The following is a 27,998-nucleotide window of genomic DNA, read 5'->3' as shown; positions in this document are numbered from 1 at the left end:
CAAATGCAAGAAGAATACAGTCACAATCATCAAAGACCTCTTTAGAGTTATATATAAAATATAAATTCAATTACTATACCTGTTTTGGGCTGTATTTTCTTAGCAATGGACGTAAAAGGAATGTTGTGACGCCACAGAAGGGGCGGAGTACAAACGGCGCCGCAGTATAAAAGCCAAGTGCGCGCTCTGGATATGCATTGAGAGTGTAGAAGAGAGCAAAGGCAACTCTCATATTTCACAATAAATGGAAGTACAGAGGACTATCGGGCTTCAGCAACCAAAGAGCGGCAACATAGGCGAATCCACGCCGAGGTCATCCGAGCCTCGGCGGAAGAAAACCGAGGAGCCCGGCGCACCCTCGGAGATGGCTCGAATCATTACCGACCCGGCCACCGGCAAGTGCTACTGCCGGGGCAAAGTTCTGGGAAAGGTATAGAGAAAGAGAGAGAAAAGTTTTATTTATGCAAGAATTCAGTCATTCATATAAACAATATTTTGTCTTTGCAGGGCGGCTTTGCCAAGTGCTACGAGATGACCGACCTCTCCACCAGCAAAGTTTACGCAGCCAAAATCATCCCGCATTCGCGCGTCTCCAAGCCGCACCAACGGAAGAAGGTATAAACCCACACATGACAGTTGTCACCAAATTGAATAATCACAATTACCTTTGTTAAAAAGTGTTTTGAACCATTTTGATGTTTTTTCATGTCTAGATTGACAGAGAAATCGAGCTGCACCGAATACTCCATCACAAGCACATCGTGCACTTTTACCACCATTTCGAGGACAAGGAGAACATTTACATCCTGCTGGAGTACTGCAGCAGAAAAGTTAGTCACATTCACAACTTTAACTTCATGGGCAACCTTTTTCCTACCGTTTTCCTTTCCTTGCCTGCACTCCCTTCCTGTCCTATGCCATCTTATTGACTACTTGTTGCCTCCTTTCCTCACACGGGGTAGCACTGTGCAAGTAAAGGCATGCAAGTCTAGCATACTCCATAAATATTTAACCCGTACTAAATCGAATCACTGACTACTGACGTTTTTTGTCATTTGTTGTGAAGTGGATTTTTTTTCTATCATTTCATTTGGGTTCTACCCATTTTTAAAAGTGTATGGTAGAAAAGAAAAATTGCTCTGTTCGTGATCCAACTACTGATCAGATCAGTGGCTTGCCTCCTATATATATTTTTGTTGTAGCCATCCCACCCATCCATGTTTGCATTGCACCCCGACTAGTCTGCATTTCTGTCCTGTGGCAAATTGCATGACTGACCCTTCTTCTTTTTTGCAGTCATTAGCACACATCCTGAAGGCGCGCAAAGTCCTCACCGAACCCGAGGTACGCTACTACCTGCGACAGATCGTCTCTGGGCTCAAGTACCTGCACGAGCAGGAGATCCTGCACAGGGACCTCAAACTGGGTAAGTCTTTCGTGCGTGTTGAATAGAACAGCAACCTCGTCAGCTCGCCCTTTCTCATCTTTCTCACTTATCCCGTGTAGGTAATTTTTTCGTAAATGAATCCATGGAGTTGAAGGTGGGCGACTTTGGTCTGGCAGCCAAGCTGGAGCCGGTGGGGAACAGGAGAAAGACGATCTGCGGGACTCCCAACTATCTATCCCCCGAGGTGCTGAACAAGCAGGGCCATGGCTGTGAATCAGACATCTGGGCCCTTGGCTGTGTAATGTGAGTAGACTTCTAAATGAGTCCTAATGTGAACCCTCAAAGTGCTGATTGTATGAAACGGTCAGGAAGTGCAACTTGTATAACTTGAATTGAATGCTTGTATACGAGGATGGTATATGAATCGTTTTAGATAGCTTACATTAACCCCATGAACAAAATCACGGTCGAAAATAAATGGATAGAGCCTTACAAGCACCATTTATCTTTTTCCAGGTACACAATGCTCTTGGGAAGGCCGCCGTTTCAAACCATCAACCTGAAAGAGACGTACCGGTGCATCCGCGAGGCTCGCTACTCGTTGCCTTCCTCGCTATCGCCGCAGGCCAAGCAGCTCATCGCCAGCCTGCTGGCCAAGGTGCCAGAAGACAGACCTGACCTGGAACACATCTTGAGACACGACTTCTTCACACAGGTAATTTTCCAAAGAACAAAACCTCCATCCGCTCCATTCCTTCCTCACAATAAGGTACTGACCCACTTTGGTGTCCCCTTTGCAGGGCTTAAGTCCTGAGCGTCTGTCAACGAGCTGTTGTCACTCTGCACCCGATATCCACATTTCAAGTCCCGCCAAGAGCTTTTTCAAGAAAGCGGCGGCGGCCCTCTTTGGAGGCAGACGAGACAAGGTCAAATACTACGAAACTCTGAGTGAGTAAGACTCATTTACCAATCACCGTGAAATCGGTATTAATGATACGGTTACGGGAATAAAATACGGATGTCTTGCTCTCACCAACCCGAGGACGGAAAAATGCTGACTTGTGGGCCCCATTAGATGAAATTGAACTGTGATTGGTTGAAGGGACCGTTCGATTTCTAATTTGGTTTATGTTACATTTCCCAGCACGAGTGCTGCCGAAGGCCCTGGTCAGATTAAATTGGCATCTAGAGGCCGAAATCAGATTGAACAGTCTAACATATATTTCATGGACAAACACACTAGAATGGAGAGAATGAATTGTTGGAAATAGATTAATATCAATTTGTATTTGGGTCATTGCTTTAAATGGCCAATTGAGAAGTCCTTGAGAACTGCTTACATCTAAGCACTTGTGTAGTTTGGCATTGCACTGCATCAAATATATTTTCTCTTGCAGATAAATTAACCAAAGAAGAGGAAGAGATCTACAAGCTGCAGCATGACCTTGAGCGAACTGTCATCGGCCAGCAGCAGTGCAAAAAGACAACCGAGGTATGAATGAATTATTCACACTTGCAATTTTCATACGGTTCCTAAGTGAGCAAGTTATTCAGAAAACCGGTTATTTTCAACCATTTTGAGTTGAGTCATAGTGGGAGGAGATGAATCCTACTCCGTCGCCATCGCACATTTTCAAACGCTGTCGTCATTCGTTTCATCCGCCTCAGAATGGAAGTCAACTTCCGCCATCTGCCCAAAGCCCCGTCGCCCTGGCAACAGAGAGCCGATCCCTGACGACGACGCGAGATACCATCCGTTTAATCGTCAGGGGGAGTCTGGGGAGTTGCAGCAGTAGCAGCGAATGTGAGTTCTTACGGTGACATTGATAAACTGGACACTTCATTAGGTACACTTTACAATTTAATGACATGTAATCAAAGAGACATGTAAAAAAAATCCTGCATTGTGCCTCGTTATACTTTCCGTATTGGGTAGTATGGTGGTACACGCTGCTGCTTTTCACGCAGGCGACGCGACGGACTCAATTTAATGATTGCTAGACTTGCAGTATTTTTCTTCTGTCTCGCTGACTGACGGCATTGTGCAGGTGTACCTCATGAATTGTGACCGTAAATCAAAACATGAAATGCTTAAATCCATCCCCTGTCGTCCCTGAAGGTTTAGAGTACAACACCACGGGGAGCGTCGGCGATACGGTCGCCGGTGTGTTGAGGGGGTGCCTGGAGAACATGCCGAAAGGTGAGTCAGCCATATATACGACGTACCCAACAGATACAGTTTTGAGGTTATGAACCTGATTTAACTGGTGGGTTGGAGAGCGATAAAACTTTAGCCCCAGCGACTCAAAGGCTTCAAGCCGAAGATTATGATTCTCAACGATCTAAAGTCTGTCAAGTTTTATCACTCCCTAAAGCAACTGCTGACTCGTTCTTTTGCGGATGTGGAGTTCCAGTGCAGATGTAGAGGAACTTCACCACCTTTACTTTATCAGAACTTTATGTTCCGATGTAGCTACGTGACTTATCGATTCCTCCTACCAATATGGATAGCTAAAAATAAGGCCTACCCCAAACTGACACCTGCCCCCATCCACAGTCTAGCTCACTTGCTAATATTTGCCTCAGAAAATGTCAGTACAGAACATAAAAGTACAATAATGTATGTTTTGCGATGCCTTCAGGTAAACTGCAAATGATGCCTTATTAATCTTTCGCAAGTCCTCCACTCTAATGGACATCTGGCCCCTCCCCCAGCCACCATTTACCGAACAGAACAGAACATTTGTGATATTAGCGCACTTATTTGATCGTCACGAATACAAATTGCACGCAGTCCTCCTGGTAAATGTATTCTAACCCCCCCCCCCCCCCCCCCCTTATTGTTCTCCTTGTGTTTCGCCCCCCAGCTGACAACATTCCTCAAAGTGCAAATAGTTGCAGCCTGCAATGGGTGACCAAGTGGGTGGACTACTCCAACAAGTACGGCTTTGGATACCAGTTGTCCGACCACACCGTGGGCGTTCTCTTCAACAATGACACTCACATGAGCCTCCTGCCAGACAGAAAGTACGCGCCACTGCAATTGTTGCCAAGTGCTATTCAGACGCTGCCAAAAAATGATAATCACACAATTTGAGCTTTTTGCTCAAATCAACGTTTGTCTGACTCTGTTTATCTTCAATTCATCTCCAGGACAATCCATTATTATGCAGAGTTGGGCCAACGCTCTGTTTTCCCCACCTGCGAGGTTCCTGAACACTTTGTGGGCCAAGTGACTGTACTCAAGTACTTTTCCCATTACATGGAGGAGAACCTCATGGATGTAAGTCTTGTGTTGAGTCCGTTCCTACATAATAGCATGCCGCGGCTTGTCGGATGCTAACAGTGTTGTGTTTCTAGGGCGGCGACCTGGGCACTATGACGGATGCACACATGCCCAGACTCTATCTGCTTCAATGGCTCAAATCGGACCGCGCCCTCATGATGCTCTTTAATGACGGCACTTTCCAGGTAAACACCGCAGAGGAAAACATGGGTGGTTGCCAGGAGCGGCAAGATAACAACCTTATATCAACATTAAAGAGGGAGAAATGTGTCTTGGTAGATCTGACATAGTCATTTGGGCTCTTTAAGGGCTTTATAATGTTAACCCGCCCAATCTGTGTCAGAACTGCTGACACATACAATTTTTATGAGAATCAGATAAGATTTGACAAAGATTTTGTTTGTGAGGTTCTTTGGGTAGGAAAAAAAGAAAGACAATGAAACCATTGACATTGTGGAATGGCCTGTAGCATATCTTTCTTGAGCACATCAGCTGCCTCTTAAAAAATGTAGGCATGGATACACGGACTCAAAGTCAGATGACTACACTAGGATGTTGAGTAGTCACTTGGGGACTTGATGAGTTAAAAGTCAAACATAAGGGTCTTGCATATTTTAGGTTCATCCTGTAATTCCACCTGAAAGCTCGATGGCTCGAACATTTTGGTCGGTGAGTGTGTACTGAGCTGCACTCAAGAAAATTGGGGAAATGAAACTTGCAAGCATCAAAAATAATTCAGATAATTTGTTTAAATTATGATCAAGTAGCCCCCAAGGTTGTTCCCTCCACTAATTGCAATTTGTGTTTCAGTCCATTTCACTTTCCTGACCCAAACCTCTGTTTTCGGGAATGCAAAATTGAAACTCTAAACAAGAAGTCCAAAAGAGGAACACAAACAGATCATTATCAGGGGAAAACCTCTGGTGAAATTGAAACAAAAAATACCACATAGCCTTACAATCCCTTTTGGTTTGTCAAACTCATTTGCACTCATCGATCCGGTTCAATTGAGAGGGGACAGATCAGATAGCCAGATTTTTTTTAACCAAATTTAACAAACACTCAAACCCTTATTGGCTATTATTAACTGTCATTTGTCATTCTTCCCAAAGGTGAACTTTTACCACGACCATACTAAGATCATCCTGTGCTGCCAGAGGGACGAATACATGCTGACCTACATCAACGAGGACCGCGTTTCCAAGACCTTCAAGCTCAGCTCGCTGCTGGCATCCGGCTGCCCCGCCGACCTGCGCGAGCGCATGCTCTACTCGCTCAACATGCTGCTGCAGAGGTGCAGCTAAAGACCCTACCCTGCTTAAATATGTGCATTAGACACATGGACTAACATGCTGCAGAGCTATCGGGGAGGAACTGCGCAAGTGGAATTGTGGTGTGACAACAGATTGTGGATGATAAAGGAACTCCATGCAACGGAGAAGAGTTTGACTGGAGGAGAGTATGTTGGACCTGGGAATGTTGGTACGATCCAAATGTGTTGGACAAAAAGCAAGAAGGAGGATGTCTTTTGGGTAGAGCGAACAGCTGGGCTGGCACCAGCTTGAAAATCGAAAAAAAGAGGCCCCAAGACGGTCTCTATTGTAAATGATGTACAGTGTAAGATAACCTGCCATACAGAAACAGGCTAATATGTGTGTGGTGGGGCCAAGGTTCAAGTGATGGTAAAAATGTGTACATCTGTTTTTATGTCTATCTGAGTCAGTGTGTGTGGGAGGGTTGTAATATCATGCAAAAAAAAAAAAAAATGAACGGCAAGTTCTTTAATGATGACTAGACAGGGGCACGAGCGCACAGGGGTGGGGGAGGATGTTTTCTTTTCCCAGAATACTTAAAGAGCCATCATGGGGGAAAAAAATACGACATAACTTATTGTGTACAAAAAGTGCCGTATTTATTTATTTAATAATAAAGTGCATTTTCTTAAAAAAAGTGAATTTGTGTGAATTTTTCTTTTCTACTAATATTTTACCAATTACTATAATATAAACAAAACTGGACACCATTTCACTGTGATGTGAGCAAACATACAAAATCAAATGATCAAATCACGATTTCCACCGAATGCCAATTTTTCTTCATAACTCCCCCATTTTTTTAAACAAGTTTCATGCAGCAGTTTGGATGTTGTATATCCACTCCAAATTAATTAGTTGCCGAGGGGAATAATAGCTAAATGGACCATAATGACACTCGTGTCTCTTTCCGGTCCAAATCAAAACAAGTACCGTATCTGAACATGAGGGTTTGTAGCACAGAAATGAGCAAGATAGAAGAGGTTGTCAACAATAAAGGCAAAGATGACCTGATGTGACTTTGACTAACTTGTTTCACTGTGACATGATTTAGGTTAATAAGTAGTGCCTGTCTCTAAATGAATTAACCAATGTGTTTATTTGCTCAAACATACTGCATGAGACTTATTAGCATCTGAAGAAAACTGGCTAAAGTATTTCTATTTTATTTGTTACATTGATTTTAAACTCTCACTGAGATTTATGATATATAAATGTCCTTCAATTAATTTATTTTTTGACATTTTAATTTTATTTATCATACAAATATTGATACTTCACGTGGACAATGAAACTTTACAGTATAAATTTTATTCCTATAAAGGAAAAAAACGTGGTAGTTTTTGCTCTTCTGAATGTCAGAGATTACTGACTCTACAGCTCACAGTTTGTCATCCGAATGTTCAATTGATTGTTTAGTTGTACACCTCCTCACTGCTGCATCTTACTTAGCTATGGCATGACTGCAGTCCAACATAGATACTTGAGTCATCCACTTCAAAAAAATATCAATGCTCAGTGGAGCTCAATAATACATGGTTCAAGTGTAGACATATCCACAGAACAGGAAGTAGCGGTCCATGTGAGGGAAGAAGTAGGAATTATTCATGCAGTGATACCTCCAGGGTCCCAGTGCTTTTGACGGTAATGGACGCTCCAAATAGAATGCTGATGTTGACTTTGCATGGCATTCAAGGGCGTTTTGACTTTGTGGCCTAACAAACACAGAGCAGCATCTGCATTACATGCATGCAGACACGCACCTGAGAACTCACTAACAGGGAGAAGAAAAGGTCGGAGGATCTCAAATATACAAAATAAGGTTTATGTACATTTGGAGCAGGAAAACATAACAAAAGACAGAAACACCAATTTTGTCCCCATTGGGAATCCTGAGAGATGCAAAGATGAAATGCTAATTAAGAACATGAAGCGTGATTTATATTGGTAGAAGAAAAAAATCCCCAGAAAAAATACAAGGAAAAATCCAACCAAAAACAAAATAAAATCTACTTTAAAAAATCTACCCAAAAGTCACACAAGATCCACATGAAGAAAAAAAATCCACACTAGAAAAAAAACGGGCAAAAATCACATAAAAGCTACGCAAAACAATATACAAAAACAAAACGGCACAAAAAACACAAAAAGTGAGCAAAAAACACAAACACAAATGTTAATTGTTAAAACGCCGTTACCGTAACAAACAGTGAAACGCGGCACGTTACTCGCCAATCAGCTTTGCAAACGTGTCACATGACACTGCGCGAGGCAATGGCGGGGCTTTTGTTTGGGAAAAAGAGACCAAATTGGAGAAAATGATCATCATCATCATTGCTGCCCGTGCTCATCCCGAGTATGCAAAAAAATCGGGAGCAGGCTTGGAGGACTTTGAGTGAGGAACTTGGCATACCTGGTATGTTTTTACGTTTTTCTTAGTTTTTTTTTTTTTTTTAGCTTTTGGACTGTCCATATAGTGGTCACTCCATGCTGAAACTTTTTTTATTTCTCCTCTCAATGGAGTTTTGCTGTAAAAACATTTTTTTTAAATGTGCAGTGTGTGTGACAATTTATTTATTTAAATATTATTTTACATTGTTGTTCACTCAATATTAACTTAAATAAAGTACTGGTCTATGCTGTTCTGCTCCATGCAACTGTATTGACACCTGCTTAAAAATCTGAATTCTTTTAATCATAAAACATTTTTTAAAAAGTAATGTTACATTTATGAAGGACCAATTCAATTACTAATTCAATAACTTTTTTGTAAAGGTAACTAATAACTGTAACTAATTACATTTTGGAAGTAATTGAGCCAACACTGATTATGCCAACTTACAAAAAGACATGCTGCTTTTCCTACAGAGTTGGTTTAGCTCCTTTTCCATTAAAGAGACAAAATGTGATTCACTCAATTAGTGTGAACGCTGGTGTGTAATTTAGAAAGAGTTCATATTGGCAGTAAGGCACAAACAAGGCAGCTCCAGCTTGAGTCACGTCGACTAAGGAGATGTAGTGCGTGCGGGTAAACTGAGCCGTGAGCTTGAGCTGATGTGACAAAGGAATCCTTATATCGGCTTCTTCCCTCAGGTTGTGTGCAGGCAAAAGCATGAGTCAGGGTGTCAGTAGAAATGATTGTTATGAGGGGCCAACCGAGACATCATTTCACATGACCTCTCTCCCACAAAACCGAAATCCTCTCAGACGCATTATAAAATTGTTGAAATTTATATGAATCTATTGAAGTGGCTCAACAGTGTTTCTGTGATTTATGTCAAACAGTGTGAAAGAGAAGCATGGGATGTATGCATCTCACGCTACCCTCTGAAAAAAAGCCAGACTCAAATGCTGTCAGGGCACTTGTTATTTTCATAAGCTCTTCTAAGGGATGGAGGGGGGGGGGTTGATCTGGCAAAAGAGCTGCGACTCCCAAAGCCGTCACAGTTGAACGATGGCTTCACGGTCACTTGTGTGTTTCTTGAACAGAATTGTGTCGCGACAAAGTGCCAAAGACGTTGAGCAAAGCTCCCCCGAAATGTGTCAGGTTATTAAATGCAGCCCTGCCTAGTCGAGTGAGAAAGCGCGACAGGCTTCAAAGCTGCGTTTCAAAATAGTGACTCACAACAAGAAAGGGATGTAGAAAGCAAATCCAAGACAGACATGCCCAGAGTTCCAAGGGATCTGGGTGGGGCTGCATTGCTCAACAAGTGCTAATGCTCACGATACTTGCAAATCATTAATACTTTACATAGCGGTTGAGATCGGTCAGAAAGGTAGCTCCTTTTTTTGCACTGGGGCCAAAACCAACATTTCACAAGATACAATCGTCTACTGTGCCAAATGACTTGGAAACGTCAATAGATAAGGCTACACAGAATAATGTATTTTCAAGTGCAGAATTGATATCATTAACTTTCAAACAATCTGAAACCAGATTGCATTGGGATAAGAATATGATGTTGCTCAATAAATGACTTCAATGGAGATTTAAAAACTTTTGCTACAGAACACAGATTTAAAATGGGATGATAACGATCCAAGTCTGTTACCTTTCGATAAAGGTTTGTTTTCACATATCAGGCATTGCCTGTGTACAAACAGAAAGATTTAAAACATCAGTGACTGGTTGAGCTAAGGCTTTTAAAAAAAATGAGCGTCAAGACTCGTATTATTTGATTCTGCACCCTGAATCTTCCTCAACCTGGCCACATTCGGCTAAGGAGTGGCTTTCAGTATATTAGCATTAATAGCAGACCAAAGAAATGTTGACTGTTGTAATTGTTTTCATTTGAAAGAAATTGGTGAATTCTTCCATATAAGGGAAGCCCTGCATAGCCAATTGTCACGTCGGCTGACGTTACAAAAGGCGTCAAGACGTTTGTCCATAATACTCCAGCACATTCCTCCTCCTCTCATTCATAAAAAAAAAGCTGCATGCCCTTAAAAGAGCGTGACGTGAGGTCAGAGTCGTCAAGCACAACATATCCGTGACGAGCCAATCAAACGCCATGAAGTCTAGCTGTTAAATGTGCAGACTGCAACCGAGCTGAGTGGGAGACACATCGCTGTTTCTGTGGCAACCGCCTCTCTCTCTCTCTCTCTCTCTCTCTCTCTCTCGCTCGCTCGCTCGCTCGCTCATTGTCATCCCCCGCGTGTAAACATCTGCAGTTGGTTTGGTCTCTCTGAGTCATCGCTCTTCTTCTCCCAAATACTGTCATCAAATTATGTCATGAATTTAGTGCACAGGTTTCACTACAAGTTTATTTGCAATAAAAAAGAAAAGCACTTTTGGAAGAGACATGCATGTGATTCACTGCTGCAGCTGCCAGTACAAAACATTTGCCAGCAACAAAAAAAAGACATGATTTTATAAGTATAAACATATTGTATATTGTAATTTAATAAAAAAAAAATGAAAATGTAACATTTAACATAAATTTATAAATAGAGCTAACAAATATAAAAAATATATGACAGTTATTCCTGACATTGTAAAACTAGAATCCACCTACTAACACCACATTTACCATTAATTTAATTATTTATTTGACAAGATATGATTAATAATATGTATGAAATACAATCAATATTTCATTTTAAAATGATAAATGTTTTTGGATGCAAAATTAGGAGAATTAATCAATTTAAAAGTTGTATAATATGAATGTATTTCTCTATCAAATTTAAATAAATCTAAGTGTATTAAATGTCCTTATAGTGGGGGTACCATTGTCTTGAGAGCCTAGGGGAAAAATAATTTTCATAATAATAATAATTACAATCCTTAACCAATGAATGGATTGTTTGGGAGTGGATGTACGTATGTTGGCCCACTTTGTATCTTTGTAACCATAGAAGGGCTTGCGGTGTGTTCTTTTGTGTAAGCGTGTGTAACCCTCAACAATGGATGCCAAAGTACAGATGTCGTTCCTCGCCAAGAAAGTTGCAACGCATGATGACGAGCCACAAACAGATAAGACTCATTCTCTCGTTCAAAGTGATACGATGACTCTTGATAATTGTAAGTTGGGCATCTGTTTTTGTCAGTGTAAAAGCACACCTGGAGAAGAAAGACTCAGGTCTGACTAGCACCTTCTCGATTGTGCCTGCACGGCATGTCTGTTAGCAGCTTCTCTGAAGACATTTATCTCATAAGGGGCTGTTTACACGACAGCGCTTTATCTAAAAAAAATGGATGACAGGATCGTTGGTTTTGGTTTGCTTTGTTTACGTGGCAACACTGCCCTATCTTAAGACTGAGACATTTAAAAATGGGTCTCTTAATAAACTGTAAATGTTTACATTGTGTTTGTCTGTGAAAATAAGCAAGTCATGCTCGACTCTGAAAACAAACAATGGTGGATCACAGCAGCTTCTCTTAGTAAAAGACAATTTCACGTCTTAAAAGGACAATTTTTTCTTTCACTTTTGTCAACAGACTGAAGGATTCCACCCATGGAAGTATCGGTATGTTTTCATTCAATAGAAACTTTTGTTAGAGCAGGTTCGGACATGCTTGAGTCAAACCCTCCCAAATCAAGAATGACGCTAGTCTTTCTGGCTTTAGGGCATTCCGTTCTTCTGTCAGTGCTTTTTTTTTTTAAAACCTGCAATCTCACTTTGTGAAGAGAAACTTATTCGCAACCCCTCCGGGATAATAATACGCAGTAACCATATGTTCGTCACAGAGAAGAATAGAAAAAAAACAATCTTAAGACCATATAAGCCTTAAAATGATGCACTTTGCCATGAATGTGACTCATGCAACCTATAGTCTGTGAACCAAAAAGAAAAATATTCTCAAAGACTAAACCATCCATCCATTTCAACTGATAACTTTGTGTATATGTCAAAATTTTGATATTTTTTTTGTGTGTGTATTTGTTCCATTATTTATGAAAATAACATGACACTTTGTTGCTTCACAATGCTGACGTGAGTGCTGACTCAGAAGCGAGACAAGCGCTGGTATCAAAACAATAAAAGAGGGACTGTGTGAATATTTTTCACCTTCAAAAGGTGTTTAAAATTGTTTGAGATGTTGCTGAAAATGACAGTTAAAACGGCATATGCCCAATTATGGAGTAGTTTCAGAATTTCAAGGATGCTTACAAGTTGTATTTGTTGGCTACGTAATACATCCTAGACAATGAACGTAGAAAGTTAACCCAAATACGAGGACTGATTAACAAGTTTGTGGCCCCAACAGGTTTCATGACTCAATGGCACCTACCTTACGTAATATTCAACAAATCGTCTTCTTGCACAGTGAGTTTTTTTTCCGAGTCAAAAGTACAGTGTGCTTTTTTTCCCCCCCACTTCATTTTCTTTGTGTATATTGTTATGCCCTCATTCCATTATAATTCATGGGAACATCTTGCGCAACACTAAATTGTCATTGTTGTCTCCGTGAAAATGTTCCAGATACAAGCATATTATTTACCGCCCAAGTTTCTTGTTCCTCAACATGTTCCAAGCAGCAGTAAGAAGACGAGTTAGATGACAATAATTGGTTAATTGGACGTAATCACACAAGTGGATGCTTCTGTTGTACTGCAGACAAGAAGACACTAACTCAATGACTCAACGGTTCCAGGAAGGTATTATATAAGGAATTTGATGTTTCCGTGATTGACAACACGTTTCTATTGCGTGATGGCGCGCTGTTTGGAATCGTCAGATGTCATCAATAATACATTGTACTTTTACTCCTGGATGATTATATCCCATGGAGATATGTTGTGGTTTTGTGAATGCATTGTCTCAGCCTCCAAGAAGTCACGCAACACCACCAAGTGAGCTCCTTGATGCAGTCACATCTGTACGAAGACAATATGTCCTGGGTATGTTCTTGCACTATGACCTACAAGTAATGCTACACTGCTGACATCTGAGCTTCTGGTGCATCTTTAATGATGTTTAGTTCAGCTTGATTGGGATCTCTAATGGAGTCCAAATCATCATTTCACTGGCAACGTTGATAATTGATGGGTTTGCTATTTTCGGCTTGGCGTAGAACGACGACTGTCAATTCAGGACTAGAATGCTATGTGGACAGACAAAAATACATTTTACTGTTTGTAATTATTGCCTCTTGAGTACCACAAGATTTGATACTAGGGCCTTTATACTAACAAAACATTGCGTCGTTATCCTATAATTCAACCTAAAATACAAAAACATTTCTCTTTATTGTTTTTTCAGGAGTAAAAATACAATCGGGTATTTCATAAAACACAGTCATATGCTCAATTTAAAATAGTTTAAATCAAGCTGACACATATATGACGTGCTTGATATTAATATGAAGAATTCAAGCATCAACTCACCCTTGTTATGATTTTAAATGATTGTATGTATTGAAATATATTTCGGATACAAATGAATGATTGAGACAATCTGCGTCTTAGCTGGGCTTGTACACAAGACACCGTGATTCTTGTCCAAATGCCGAGAACACAAGGAGGGCGATTATAAGAACGACATTGATGACGCAGGAGCCTCACAGCAAGACTGTGTTTTCGCTCTTATTACTAATCGACTGGCGCACGAGAGAAAACGCTGAAGAAGGAGCCAATTAATGTGCGCATTCAGGAATGTCACTATGTGTGCGTCTATTCACGATTGTCTCTCGCACAGCTGCACGAGACCCCAACTAGTTTGTGGCTAGATCAACTTTTTCACATGAGTAGAAGAAAATCGAATTCGCCCTGCAATGGGGGAATTTCCAGTTTTGTTGTAGCAAAGCGAACAGTAGCAGCTGTCTTCATTCTGTTTTCATGCTTTCGTGTCAACCACCCCCAGAGATGGGAAATCCCGGTCCAGAAAGTAAAAGCCCTGCCACAGATTGGCTTTAGCTACAAGTGTTTCTACTCCTTCAGGTCAGTTTGAGCATGTGCAGCTTCTTTACTTGATGGTTGATTAAAAGTTCCTGTAGCTAAAGCTAAACTGTGGCAGAGTCTTTACTTTCTGGACCAGGATTTCCCATCTCTGGAGGTGGATGATCGTAAAGGATCAGTGCAGGTTTGAATACTAATACTCTCGTGTGATGCATGAAGACGTTGACGTATTTCAGCAGAAATTATGAACTGCCAAGTATTTGCAACAGTGGGCGTGTAATCAGGGTTGTTCTTCTGAAGAACTATTAGGTGATACAATCTCTTTTTATGGTTTCCTTTAACAAGCTATTTAGATGCTGAACAAAAAGCCGCCGACTTGCGCAAGACTTGGACAGCAGAAAATGACAGCAAACATTTTTCTCATCTTTACGCTGAATGGTTTGGACAAAATGATTTTATAAGACTCATTTTCTTTATCTCCCATTCAAAAAAAAAAAAATCAATTGATGATAAAGCACAAAATCGAATTCATTGACGGAAGCCATTATCCTACAATAATGGACCCTCTGGAGAATCAAAATGGACTTTCAGTTCGAATGGGGGAGGATATTTCCGAATTTCAACTATAGGAGACGCCCAACACATGACAGAAAAAAATTGGTTTCAATCTTTGCGGATTATCATGACCGTGATGACTGAGTGAGAATCTACCCCCCCCCCCCACACACACACACACACACATAAAAGGGATTTTTATTATTATTTTTTAGCAAGTTCATTGATATTTTTTATATTGACATTGTGATGGACTTTTCAATAAGAGTTAACAGTATGCCATTTAATTGACTGTCGATCAGTCCAGGGTATCCCTCACCTCTCCCCCAAAGTCAACTCAATAGGCGTAGCTCAGCTGCCACATCAATGAGAATCCGTTGAATAGCAAAAAGACGTCATGTGAATAGTCGCTCCTGATTGAAAGCGGGCGAGGGAGGGAGGGAAGGGTGGTGGGGGTCTCTGCAGCTGCAGGTGTGCGTGTGCACAAAAGCCATCACACCTTCCCTTCCAACAGGAAAGACTTGGCTGTCTAAGCACAAGGCTTCCTGCAGCCTGAATGATCCCAAATGGCGCTTTTCCTGCCAGAGCACTTCCTGAGCTAATGAGGCCTCACCACAATGGAAGCATGCAGCTGCCAAGACCTTCTGCCTGTGCTTGTGTTGTTTACTAGACAGATGATTTGTCTACTCTTCGTTACACACATAAACTTATACCTCCGTCATACGAGTGATCTTTTGATATATTGTGTATTTTTTTTTTGACTCCCTGTTCGTCGTGCGGTCGAGTGGGTGGAGGCGGGCAGGCCACGCTTCCTGCACAACAGGAAGCCGAGTGCAGGGCAAGAGAGCGGGGAGTGGCTCTAATGGGCTTGATAGATGAGCTCATTTTAACCCATTGTGTCCACTTCCCTCGACAGGTGCACTTTAGCCTTTAAGTAGAGCGAGGAGGCCAAAACACAGCGCAGTCGCTTTTTTGCATTTGCTTTCGATTTATTACACTTTGTTGTTGTTTTTGTTGCGGGAAGTACTGAATGAACATTAAAAGAAGCGACATGCTCTTGTTTCTTCTTAGACTTTGTTTCCAATTTGCAGTCAGTCCTGGTCGACTGGCTTCTGCACCTTCAACAAATCGGTGAGATTAGATCCTATCTGAAAGTCAACCATTTCCTCACAGTGAGAGTTTGCGTAATCTAATGAACGAGTTTGAGAGGGGCCTCTCTCAAGATAAAACTTTGAATTAATTAATTAATTAATTAATTAATTTAATTAACCAACAGGATCAATGATTGTAACCTGATACAGAGCAGGAGTGCTACAAGAATAGAACCAAAATGTATTCTCTTCTCTTGCTTCTTTGAAAATATGACTCAAACAATAATGTAAATATTCAGTCATCAATGCTGAGGCCGTCTCTCCCGTCAATATATATTATATATATATTTTTTATGTTTATATCTATATATATATATATATTGAATTGTCAATATAGTAAGCCAGGTTTATGTATTGCTTCCTTTTGTGATGTCCTTTTCAGCACTCTCATCACTTTGACTTTTCATTTCCAACCAACAGCATTTTCTTTGCACTGATTATGGCAATCAAGGGGGAATTCAGAGCCTTACATGCATCTCATCATCAGCCTTGATAGAAGTATCCAATTAAGAAATCCGCGTAGTCTGCTGCACACAATCAGTCATCCAAAGTTCAAACATAACATCTTATTTGATTGGAGTTTGAGGAGAAAGAAGATGGGGGGGGCAAGAGGAATCATCCTGCATCCTGAGTTTCTTGTCTGTTCTACAAATCCACGCTAATTTGTAGATTTAATGGGGAACCAGTCAGCGTCACTTCAAACTGCCCTCAGGTATACAAACGTTACAGTTATGTAAGATTCTATTGGCACATAGGGACACATTTGAGTCTTATGCTGACATTTATGTTTTGGGGATGTGGAAGGAAACGAGTGTACAAGAAGACAGGAAGTACATAGGGTTGTCCAGTTCGTACTCCACCTCTTGCTCAGTGTCGGCTGGGATAGACTCTGCCACTCCAGGGAGAATAATGCAGCATCGTTCATGATTTATATGCATCCCCACTTTGCTATTGAAGTCTTTTTGCGAGGCCTACTTTTTTAAGTGCCTCTCCTATCGCTTCCTCCCCTAACTCTGCCCCCCTCCCACCTCTGCTCCCTCCATCATCCCTTATGTCCTCCCTTCCTCCTTTGCACATTAGTATTCCAAGCAGTTCCCGCTGCTCCAAACAGGGAGGCTGTCTGCTGTCTTTGGTTGAAAGCTGCTGGAGTGAGACAACCCAGCACGACTTGACGCCTTTTTTTTTTTTTTTTAACCAGTCTGTAATTACCCACTGCACAGATAGACATGCATTCATTGCACCCCACACTTCTTTCCTGACCGTGTGTGCAGTCAGCTCTGATAGATTGCTCTCGAGCCGTAATGGGTCCCGTTTCGACTTCTGCCTTGATAAGCCCTTCAGACGCGAGACATCACGACCCAGTGCCAGGCACGATACGACTCAAGGCGTGACCAGGGCAGAAAATGAGGGGGGAGGTGGCACAGCGTAATAGCACTGCACTCATTTTGTTGACTATCACCTGAAAATTGACTAGCGTAGTGCACTACACATTCATTCTCTATAAATCACAAAGTCATGTGAAATGGATAACCACTTTGATTTTTTTCCTTCCACTGAATAGATTCTTTACTTTCTTTCTGAAAATAATACTTACATTTTTTTTTATTCATTTCTTATTTTCAGTCTCAAGCAAGCAGAGGAGACTTGTATTGAATTAGTTGCTGCTGCAGAGTACATGTCGAGATCATTCTGTAATTGCCGGTTGAGAAAAGAAAATGAGACCCTGAATGCCGCATCAGCTCGAGTAGAATCAAAGATAAGATTACACACGTGCACGGACACGCGCCTCCATTTTTTTGTACATCTTGTGCTAAATTGTGAAGGTGAAAGGCAAATCCATTGCTTCCTTCCATTTCTCCCAGTGACAAGTTGACCTGCTTAACTTTGAAGTCATAAAACAAATCCGATAATGCAATTGAATTTAGAAAGTTGAAATCTAATTGAAATTGAAATCTAATTTAAAAATGCTGTGGATCCACTAAAGTTGAACTCATCCTGGAATGCCACCTCAACGACATATTCTCAATATTTTCGCTCCGTTGCGATGACAAACATACGATTGTCAAGTTACTTGGAACTGAGCGTACAAAAACAATAAACCACATGCAGCTTCATCAAGTCATCTGATCACATAGCCGCTCTGGTAGAATTCCAATAAAATCTCCACCTTTTTTTTTTTCATAATAACTATATTCAAGGACATCTTGAAGCCCACTCTGGTAGATTTCCACGAGTGACCCAAAAGGTTTTGCCTATATGTTGTGACCTTGTTTCAGGTCCATTACATTACTTATCCACCGCTTCACATGGCTCTCTGCCACATAGATGCATCAATACAATGAACCCCATAACCTCACAGGCCAAAGAGGCTTCTCTGAAAGGCTTGCACTTCACCCAGTTCGCTATCTGTAGGCGAGTTCAAATTTCTCAGTAGTCTTTCAGTAAGCTTAAAAAAGGGTGCTTTAATAATTAATGCCTATTCATATTGGGGGCTAAAAAATAAATACTGATGTTATGCAGACGGAACTTGTAAAAACCTGTTGAAGGACTTGAGGTCGTTGATTGCATTGATTTGATTTCCTGCTAATTATTTGAATTCTTTGCAAATTTGTATGTCCATTTGTTTTTTTTTTAAAAGACGCCTAAATCTAGCTGAAAATTGCCCAAATAAATCCAAGATGTCCCGTGCCTTGGTGTTCCTGAGACTTTTTTTGTGGGTTGGATTTCAATACGAAATTGTGTCTGACTGTTCTCAACAAGCACGTATAACCAACATTATCATGGCATTTAATTTCTGGTGTCTTCTCTGGTATGGAACTTTTTATTAGACAGACCGTATCTACCAAATTGCATGTTGTCAAGTGAAACTGGCTTGAGCGGGAACTGAATTTCCCCAAAAATGTTCCTCAAAATTCTGCTGAGTGCTACAAAGCCCCAAGCAGAGTCGATGTTGATGACATCATATCCAACTGTCCATGCCATTCAGGTTTAACTAGCTTTTATATGCTATTCATTTTCTACTAGACCCTCAAATGTTGCCTTGAAACAAAGATGGCCGACTTCCTGTCTTTTCAGGCATATATTCTTCAGAACTTCTTGGAATCTTTTCCCAACCAAAGTAGTTGAAGACAAGAATGACATCATCTCCAACTGTTCACACCAGGAACATTTCACCAAACATTAACATGCCATTCATTTTCAACATGACACTTTGATGCTGATCACTGGAGTGCGAAACTGTTAAGTCGCATTCTCCAAATAGCAAAGTGGATGGTTTCTGTCACCTGCTTTGTTCAGACATGACCATGCATGAGATTACACGTGGCATTTTTTTTCTTCACTTGGGGGTATGCTGACTCATTCTCAGACAACCCTGACATTTTAGTCTCATTAGCCTATGCGAGCTTTCGCTTTTCATTCGATGTCAATGATTGGGTTTGTGTTGCCACAAAGTTCATCATCGCACTCATTCACTGTGTGGAAGCTTTGGCATAAAAAGATGTTGCAGGGTAAAAATTGAAGTTGAATTATATTTAGATATTTCTTTCATGAAAAGGCCTTTTTTTTCCGTGTAAACCCTTTCTAGTAAGAGTCAGACGCAACCATTATTATGACAAATGTTCTCAGGTGCTTCCTGAAAACAAAACAAACAATGAGCCCGATTCTTCTGTTAAACCCTTTTGGAAATATTTCACTTTTAATCATGGCCAGATGCAGCTCTCCTGTTTACGGTAGATTGAAATAGGACATTTCATCCAAAGCACTTTTATGTCGCTTTTACTCACTGCCTCACATATTCTTTTGCAGACTCCTTCAGTCATCCAAGGTAAAGGCCAATTCGGGACAGTTGAAGCATGTCAGTAAGAGTCCTTTAAAGAGTGAGCCGATCATAATGTAAAAGTGCATGATCTGTGACGTTCGCTGCCAGACCAGAATGCCACACTGTAAATCGCAGAACTCCCTCAAGGCTCTGTTAGGCCAATGGCAAGTACAGATTTTGTTTCCAAGCTTCTACCAATCCTGTAGAAAATACCTGAAAGTCATTGGGGAGGCTGGGATGTTGAGTATAATGTAAATAAAATCGGAATTTCTTGTTATTTTAATTAGCCCTATCGAGTAACACAAATGATAAACGTTTACAATTTACTTCAGAAATGGACTAAAGTGAAGGTTGGCAGAATTTTAAATAAAGCACAGATACTTGAAAATTACAAGTACCATAATTTCAGTACTATAAAGCGAATCAGCTAAAATTAGAGAGAAATCCTGTTTTGTCCATACATAAACCAAATCGTTCTATAAGACGCAGATGTTTTAATGTTTAATTTCCATTCGTAAGAGAATATGCACAAGTCATACAATATCATAAACATCATGAAAAATCCATAAATAAGCCACACTGTATTTATAAACCGCAGGGTTCAAAGCTTCTGCAAAAAGTAGCATTTTATAATCCGGAATATGCGGTAGTATTGTTCGTCCTTGTCCTATCATCAAACAAATTTATTGTGAAAATGCCTTTCAAAGTCACCAGCAAAGTGTATATAGTCAGCAAAATAGCAAGACCATGTAAACACACTTTACACTCAGTAATGGCAGACAGAAACTGTCTTTTGTATAAATCTCCTCAAATGAGTTGTTAGGCTGCTGTTATTTCACTTTTCCTTCCGCTATCTGTGTCATTTGAATGTTTGAGCAGCAGCAACAGCCTTGAAGTCCAAACACCACGCAACACTCTGCTCATGCTACGTACTCCGTACAGCCGTTAGTTGACACTTGGTGAACACACACTCACATGCTCAAATACACACTCGCACAAACACACTGCAGGTTCACAGATGCGTGATGCACACTTTAACAGAATCTTGTTTTTTTTTTTCTCTTCCCTCCTGCACACACACATACTTAACACAGAGGTGGAGAGTGTTAATGCAACATGTTCTAACAGGAATTAAGGAAGCACAGTCACCAATGTGCTTTGCAACCATTTTAAGTAAAACACATTAAAACAAATAAATTGTGGAGAAACATTGATATTCTGGCATCCAATATGACTAGTCTCTTATTATATCCCATAAGACTCTGTAAAATTGCCATTAGAAAATCTCCACATTGACGTTTGTGTAGAACGGCAACACTGGACAAAACCGGAAAAAATCCTTTTAATGTCATCTCAAAAAGTGGATAATTGTCAACCTCCTCCTTCTATTTCATGCAGTGCTATTTGTATAGACCTGGTTGTACTGACAGTGTAAAAATGGCATCTAACTCCCGAGATGGAAAATTGCAAAGCTAACTTTGTCCCTCTTTCTTGTGCCTGTGCTATTTATGCAGAGCACTGATGTTAGAAAATTGCCATCGTTTACAGGCAGTATAAAAGGGGCTTCTGATACTATCGCTGTGCTTGGAAAATTATTGGCTTGACATAGGTCGTCCCATTCCACGTTGTGTTTATACAAGTGAGACATAGAAAAAAAAATCGCAGGGTTGACTTTGTTTTCCTAATTGGGTGTCACTGCGATTTACATACAACTGCCACATAGAAAAGACAAAGTAGGATGTTCCTACATGAAATGCTGCTTCGGATTCTTTTTCCGTGGGTAGAAAATTGCTTAGTTGACTTTGTCCTCTCCATTTGGTGTTGGTGCTGTTCATCCAGAATGTGACATTTAAAAACAGGTGGACAAATGGTCGCTTTTACAGGCGGTGTTAAAGGATGGAAATTGCAGGGCCAACTCTGTACCCTTGTTCCATGTTGGTGCCATTTATACTAAACACCCGCATGGGGGGGGGGACTGGAAATTTCCATGGTTAAGCAACAAGTTGGGCGAAAAAGCTTTTTTCAATAACGATACGATATATAAAATGGATTTGACACGACCTCCAAGTGCGGAAAATTGACTTTATCCACTTATTCTGCGTTAGAGCTATTTTTTTCCATTTTCCCTCCTAAACTTTATATTGCAGGCAACAGCCATTGCTCTGCCCTCTCGTCCGTGCGTCCAGACGTATAATTACAAGCAGTCAAGTGGCCCCAAATGCTCTCCGCCTGACCGAGGGAGAGCTTCCATAAGATTGCGCTGCCCTTTCCCAATCCGCAGAGTGTCCATCAAAGGTCACGCACTTGTCTATCCTTTTTTTTGCTACTCGCTGCACATGAGCACGGAACAGTGTTTGACTGTGGAGTTTTATTTTTGCCCCTTCTGTGTCACGAGTGGAACGTCGGAACTGTCACCAAAGAGGCACATCGCCAGCCGTAACCACAGTGTGGTCAACGATCATTAACTGAATGTGCCCTTTAGCCCACTAAACCGCAGGGCGCGGGACAACAAGGTCTCCTGAGTGTTGTCATTCCAGCTACACGCGGCCTTTTAATGGGCACACGTGTAACTCTGTAAACAAGATGATGGGAGGAGGAGGAGACAGCGGCTTCTCTTTTTGCCTCACTTCCTCCCCACCAAGAGTAAACAGATAACAGAGGCAATAATCAGTTCATGGCAGCACACATATTAGTTGTGGTTTTTAGTTCAACATCTTACAAATCAGGGCAATGATTCTAGATCTAGATGTTTCAATCTCATGTTTGCACGCGATCTGAGCGGTTCTCAGCAAACATGAGAAAGAGTCCTTTTTTTTTTACCTTCAGGATCTGTCTGAATAAGAGTGTGATTTGTTGTTTGTCTGTGACACGGCGTTTGCTAAAGAAAATGAATGGATGGATAAATGCCATGCAATATAATGAACATTTTGTTTGTCTTGCATTATTATGTACTGTGAATGCTATCAGCCAAATGAAAAGAATCAGCAGGCATATTGTCCTTTTAAAAAAAAAAAAAACACCCACAGTTTGAATGTAACTTGACAGAATGTACGTAATTAAACAATACTGGAGTGGATTGTGACGGAGGTCCACACTTTGGTGCATAACGCCAAGAACATAGCACCTTTGCCGCTCGCCTGCTCGTCACCCAGCCCTCCGATGAGTCATCAGAAGCGGCGCTCTTAAAAGATTATGTCAGAAACAATGACAGCCATGGAGCTTAGCTTTATGACTTTTATTTCATGCTTAGTGAAAGTACCAAAAAGAAACGCCTGGGCAAGCCTTAATTGATGACTCACTCCTGCATACCGACTTGACTTTTTTTTAAATTAGAAAATCACAACTTGGTGAATTTGTGAATAGGTGGCTGCAAATGTGTGTGTTACTGTACTACATAGTACCTAGTCTTGCCAACAGAAAAGCATCAATAACAAGTGAGAGGTATTTCCCCATAACGTATTTTTAATTTAATCACTGGGGTTCCAATTTTTTTGAATGTTGTGGCAGCAATCAAAGTGCAGCTAAAATTACATGCATTATGATTAGCTTTTGTTTAGGGCATTCTTTTTTTTTTCTTTCTCATCATTGTTATTTGTGAGTGAGTGGGAACCAAGGTCTTAAAGTCCTCCCCTTCCTCCTCTCAGCTCTTTTCTTCAACTCCCAGCACCACCATCTTTTTATGTTCCAAACAAGCATGGAAGAAAAGCCGAAAGGTGACCTCATCTATTGTTTTTCCCAGGCTGCACCGGTGCCATTATACGCTGATACACCATGGCTGACATTGAGCTTGTAAACACAAAAGCAAACACAGCATGAGAAAAAAAAATGTGACAGTTTGTTTTGGAGCAGTGACGCGACTTCACAAATTAATCATAAGAACTCAGGTTGTGGTTTTTGAGTCAAGTTGAGTTTAAATACATATTTAGATGTTTTGATGTGTTTGGCATTGCTGGAATAGTACATATGTTACATCATTTTTTTTCAGAATCACACAATCTTGATTTATATGGACATGATCACTCAACATTAACATCAGTGACCCACATGTCTATTGACAGTGGGAAAAAAAATAAAGACACGCAATTCCGTGTAACCTTCCCTTACAAACAGGTTGATTTGCATTCCGTTGTCTTGGAAATGTCACACCATCACACCTTGACGTAATCCAGATGCCACACAAGTTTGACACACTTGAATCACCCTCATTACTAAAGCTTACAATGGCATCCTCTTTTGAGTAGAACATTCTCACGGGGCATTTTCTTCCTTGTTGCTGTTTCCTGTTCAAAATACAAATGACTGCTATTTGTACTTTCTGCTTGGTATTACCCCACTTGTTGTATCTAAATATGTAAATATTTGGTGTTTGTAAAGTACAGCAGTACATGTTGACTGTTGGTCAGAAATGATTGATTGATTGATTGATTGATTGATTGATTGATTGATTGATTGATTGATTGATTGATTGATTGATGATTGATTGATTGATTGATTGATTGATTCATTGATTGATTGCATCACGGCAGGTGCAATGCCCATAAACAATCTGTGCACATCTGCCTTCCGGTGGCTCCTCATTGGTTGTTTGGTCACAAACTCATCTTTGAAGATCATGGGGTAAATTTCACCTTGTGCGGAACAGAAGTCAATTAGTTTTATACTTTGTCATGATTGATTTAAGAATGATCAATGAGGTTTAATGGGTTTAGTGAGCAAACCACAAGCGATGACTATAATAACTCAAAATTTAAATTATAAAAACTCAAAACAGACCTACCATAATTTGCTTTTCAAAAACCACTTTCTAACATGACAGTCCTTACCCTAACACAGGCATCCCTTTTTAATATTTGGGTCATGCTTGTCCTCACTAGTGTTGCGGGTGCGTTGGAACCTATCCCAGCTGACTTCCTGAAGAACAGTAAAATCCACCCTGGATTGGTTGCCAGGCAATCGCAGACTGAATGTGACAATAACATAAACTCGGCATGTTTTAACAACCCTGTGAATATCGTACAAATATGCCTTCGAGAAGCGTTTTAGTTATGTTTCATCTTATTTCATGGACTCTTCCATTAGTCTTAGCACCATATTGTCTTAAATGTCACCTCTTCAGTATCCATTGCAGCCAAGTCGTCCTGGAACGAGGATTCCCCCAACTGCGGCCCCTTCTCGAGGTTTCTCATTTTCCTCATGAAGTGACAAACAACAATTCTAGCAGGACTCAGGTTTACTTCTACGTTTCCGAAACATTCGGGTCAATCAAAGACTTTAAACTTTTCCAAGTGTGATATCAATGTGAATGCTTGATTGTTTATATGGACTGGCTATTGCCCAAATACTTCTGAGCCCCAGATGAGTCTCATCCAAATTCAGCTGGTGTAGACTCCAGCTCACCCGTGACCCAAATGAAAATAAGTAAAATAGAAAATGGATGGATGTTCTTCATAAATGAAAGACTGGCAAGGTTATAGTCATAGCTCAGGTTGAAAACAGTAGTCAAAGTTGAGCAGTAAACAATACACAACAGTATGAGCAAACAGCTAAAAAAGCTTTAGCACTTGCGACCCTGATTTCCTCTCTGACTTTTCTTTTTTCTTCAAATGTCTCCTTGCCCTGTAGCAGGAGGCTTCCAAACACATCTATGTGGGTGAGTCCGAACTAGTGAGGGGGAGTGTTTGTGTGTGTGTGTGCACGTGTGCCCAGAGCATTTATGGGATCCCAATGAGATGATTCACCGTGTGCAAGTTGCAACCCTCTGCTTCTTCTGCATGAGTCGACGGCATATTCTTCGCACACTGCCACCACCTCCTCCTCTTCCTCTTGCTCCCATGGCCCAGTGAGCTCGCTGTAATCATCTTCTACGTGACTCACAAGCGAAAGCACCAAACTGGCCCTCTGAGGGTAGATAGTGCTCCCTTCTGCACCCTAAACTGTGCTGCTCTTTTAGCATTGTTGCCACACATGCCTATTTCCGGTTTAGTACTTATATCCGACCTATTGATGAGTTTGAAGTTACTTGTTTCCGATATTGCTGTTTGCTCATTACTAGCACTGAGGACCTGCAAGCACTCTTTACATGAAAGTCAGACTTGATTCATAAATCATAATGATATGTGATTTTGTGGGGATTTTTCCATTTTATATTACAACAACCTTTTCCTACACCAGTGTTCCCTTTTTTGCAATGGACTTTATGTCCTTAAAAAAATATATACATTTGAATGATCAATTTTTATCCATAAATAACTATGTCTGACCCTTGCATACCATGGTTCAGAACTTGCACATTTTCATATATGTGGATTTTCAAAAAGAATGAATACTTGTAAAATAGTTTTAAATGTTTTTTGAATGATTTTATTGTTTATTATTGTCCCAGTTTACCTTTTTTTTTAATTGTGAAAAAACACAGTGAACTAGGCACCAGTCAGTTGCAGGTATTTTGAATAATATACTTATTAATAACTTGTGACATTAGTCCGAAGAAATTGCTTATTGTACAGCAAAAATGAGAGATGAATATGTCACAGCAAGAAGACAAATCAATATAATTTTTTGTGTCATCTTAGAGTTTGTAGTTGCATTTGCTTAAAGTTTCATTAACAATTTAATTCAGGCAACAGCAGACCGTATATTTCAAAACTTACTGTCATAATTTTAATGGTAGACAATCTAGCATGTGTTGCATAAATTTAAACCCACAGGAGAATTACATATACCTGGAAACAATGCTGAGAGGTTTCAGAGGTATACTAATGAATGAATCAGGTGCACAAAGACACGTAGCACATACTTCAACATTTAGACGCACACGCCTTAACCTTTTGTACCACACACCCAAAAGCTGAGACCTTCCACTGCACACCCAATCCGGACTAAACCGGGTGCTAAACCGGACCGGGGCCCTGAGTTGACTAAAGTGAGGAAAGGGTGGAACCTCCAGGGAGGAGGAGGAGGTGTGATGGCATCCTTCCTTGGAGGAAGCATATGGAGAGGAAGCCGCACTCCTCCAGAGGCCTGAAGCAACACATTCACAGAGGAAGCCCAATTAATGACATGGAATGTAAGCCATGTCTTTGCACTTGGATTCCCAAAGACGCTTGTGAGTGTCTTTTATTGCGGGAATGTGTTTGAACAACACACAATCCCTAATGGGTGTGTTCCTTCTGGCTATGAAGAAAAAAAAAAAAAGGGGATTTGCTGTATTAGTCACTGCTGTTCATTTCTGTAGCGCAATAGTCTTGTCACCAAAGCATTTATGGAATGCTATCGCTTCATTGTGGTGAAAGTGTTGCGTGACAAAACTATGTTTTATGGTGCCTTTTTTGCAATCATATAATTATGCAGGGCCTTAATTATACAGGGTGTTTTTCATTTGGATTTACCTTTCTGTAGGTGATTTTTTTTCTCTTTAGCTTACAAAATATTCAGCATAATATTAAATGCACAAAAGTAACAACATATATTTCTGGCTCATTTCTCTTAATGTTTTGGCTTTATTCACGTAAAGAAAGAAAAAACAGTTTTTAATGTTATGAAACTAAAGTAAGTTCTTTTTCGGAATGAAAACACATTGATGGATTACGAGTATCGAAAACAAAATACAAGAATAATAGTTTAACTTGTGTTCAAGTTACTGTAAAAGGGTAACAGAAAATGCAGAATCTCAGCATTATTTATTACTCGTGACAATTTGAAATTTTGCTACAAATTTTTCTTTTCGTGGGCCACACAACAGGATCTGGCGGGGCAGATCTTGCCCTCGGGCCTTAAGTCTGACATGTGTTCTGTAGGATAATCAAGTTTTATGTTTATATTTACAGTGTTACTTCAAATCTACGGTATTAAAATTGTGAGGCAGACGTGCAAATCACCATCCACTGTGCTGCCCAGAGGTGGTGTATACTGGCAAAATCATAAAAAGTCTTGCCAATGTCAAAATAAATATTCCCCCTTCCCAAATACACCGCCTTCTTCATTGTCACTCCTCCCGCACATGTTTGAGCAGGTTAAAAAAAATGTAGCGTTAATCCTTTTTGTTGCAACATCCTTACAGGAATGCCTTTGCACGTCTGCGCCTCTTACTGTATGTTGCAAAGGAAAGTGGACGTGTTCTTGGCTTTGTCCCATTGGGACTGGGG

General features: G+C 40.6%; 2 protein-coding genes across 2 annotated transcripts in view; both read left to right on the top strand.

Annotated features, from left to right (window-relative positions):
• Positions 1 to 209: 209 nt before the first annotated feature.
• plk2b (polo-like kinase 2b (Drosophila)) lies at positions 210 to 6,642 on the top strand. Its single transcript, XM_085910656.1, has 14 exons — positions 210 to 430; positions 508 to 615; positions 714 to 830; positions 1,297 to 1,426; positions 1,507 to 1,690; positions 1,904 to 2,102; positions 2,188 to 2,335; positions 2,785 to 2,879; positions 3,056 to 3,191; positions 3,507 to 3,587; positions 4,255 to 4,414; positions 4,541 to 4,670; positions 4,748 to 4,858; positions 5,786 to 6,642. The coding sequence occupies exons 1-14, from the start codon at positions 245 to 247 to the stop codon at positions 5,975 to 5,977; spliced, it is 1,977 nt and encodes a 658-aa protein (XP_085766782.1). The 5' UTR covers positions 210 to 244; the 3' UTR covers positions 5,978 to 6,642.
• Positions 6,643 to 8,278: 1,636 nt separating this feature from the next.
• The window catches only part of mier3b (mesoderm induction early response 1, family member 3 b), a 34,518-nt gene continuing 14,798 nt past the window's right edge, over positions 8,279 to 27,998 (top strand). The window contains exon 1 of the mRNA XM_085910362.1: positions 8,279 to 8,402. The gene's annotated coding sequence lies outside the window, so the exon portion shown is untranslated. The remainder of the gene's footprint in view (positions 8,403 to 27,998) is intronic.

This window comes from Syngnathus leptorhynchus, chromosome 4 (assembly GCF_054491065.1).
Source record: "Syngnathus leptorhynchus isolate UIUO chromosome 4, UIUO_Slep, whole genome shotgun sequence".
NCBI lineage: Eukaryota > Metazoa > Chordata > Actinopteri > Syngnathiformes > Syngnathidae > Syngnathus > Syngnathus leptorhynchus.
This window is presented reverse-complemented; position numbering and strand designations above follow the sequence as displayed.

Coding starts and splice junctions, on each gene's coding strand:
- plk2b (XM_085910656.1), top strand. CDS start 245: ATGGAAGTACAGAGGACTATCGGGCTTCAGCAACCAAAGAGCGGCAAC. Junction 3,192..3,506: donor TTGCAGCAGTAGCAGCGAAT/GTGAGTTCTTAC, acceptor TCGTCCCTGAAG/GTTTAGAGTACAACACCACG. Junction 3,588..4,254: donor CCTGGAGAACATGCCGAAAG/GTGAGTCAGCCA, acceptor TTCGCCCCCCAG/CTGACAACATTCCTCAAAGT.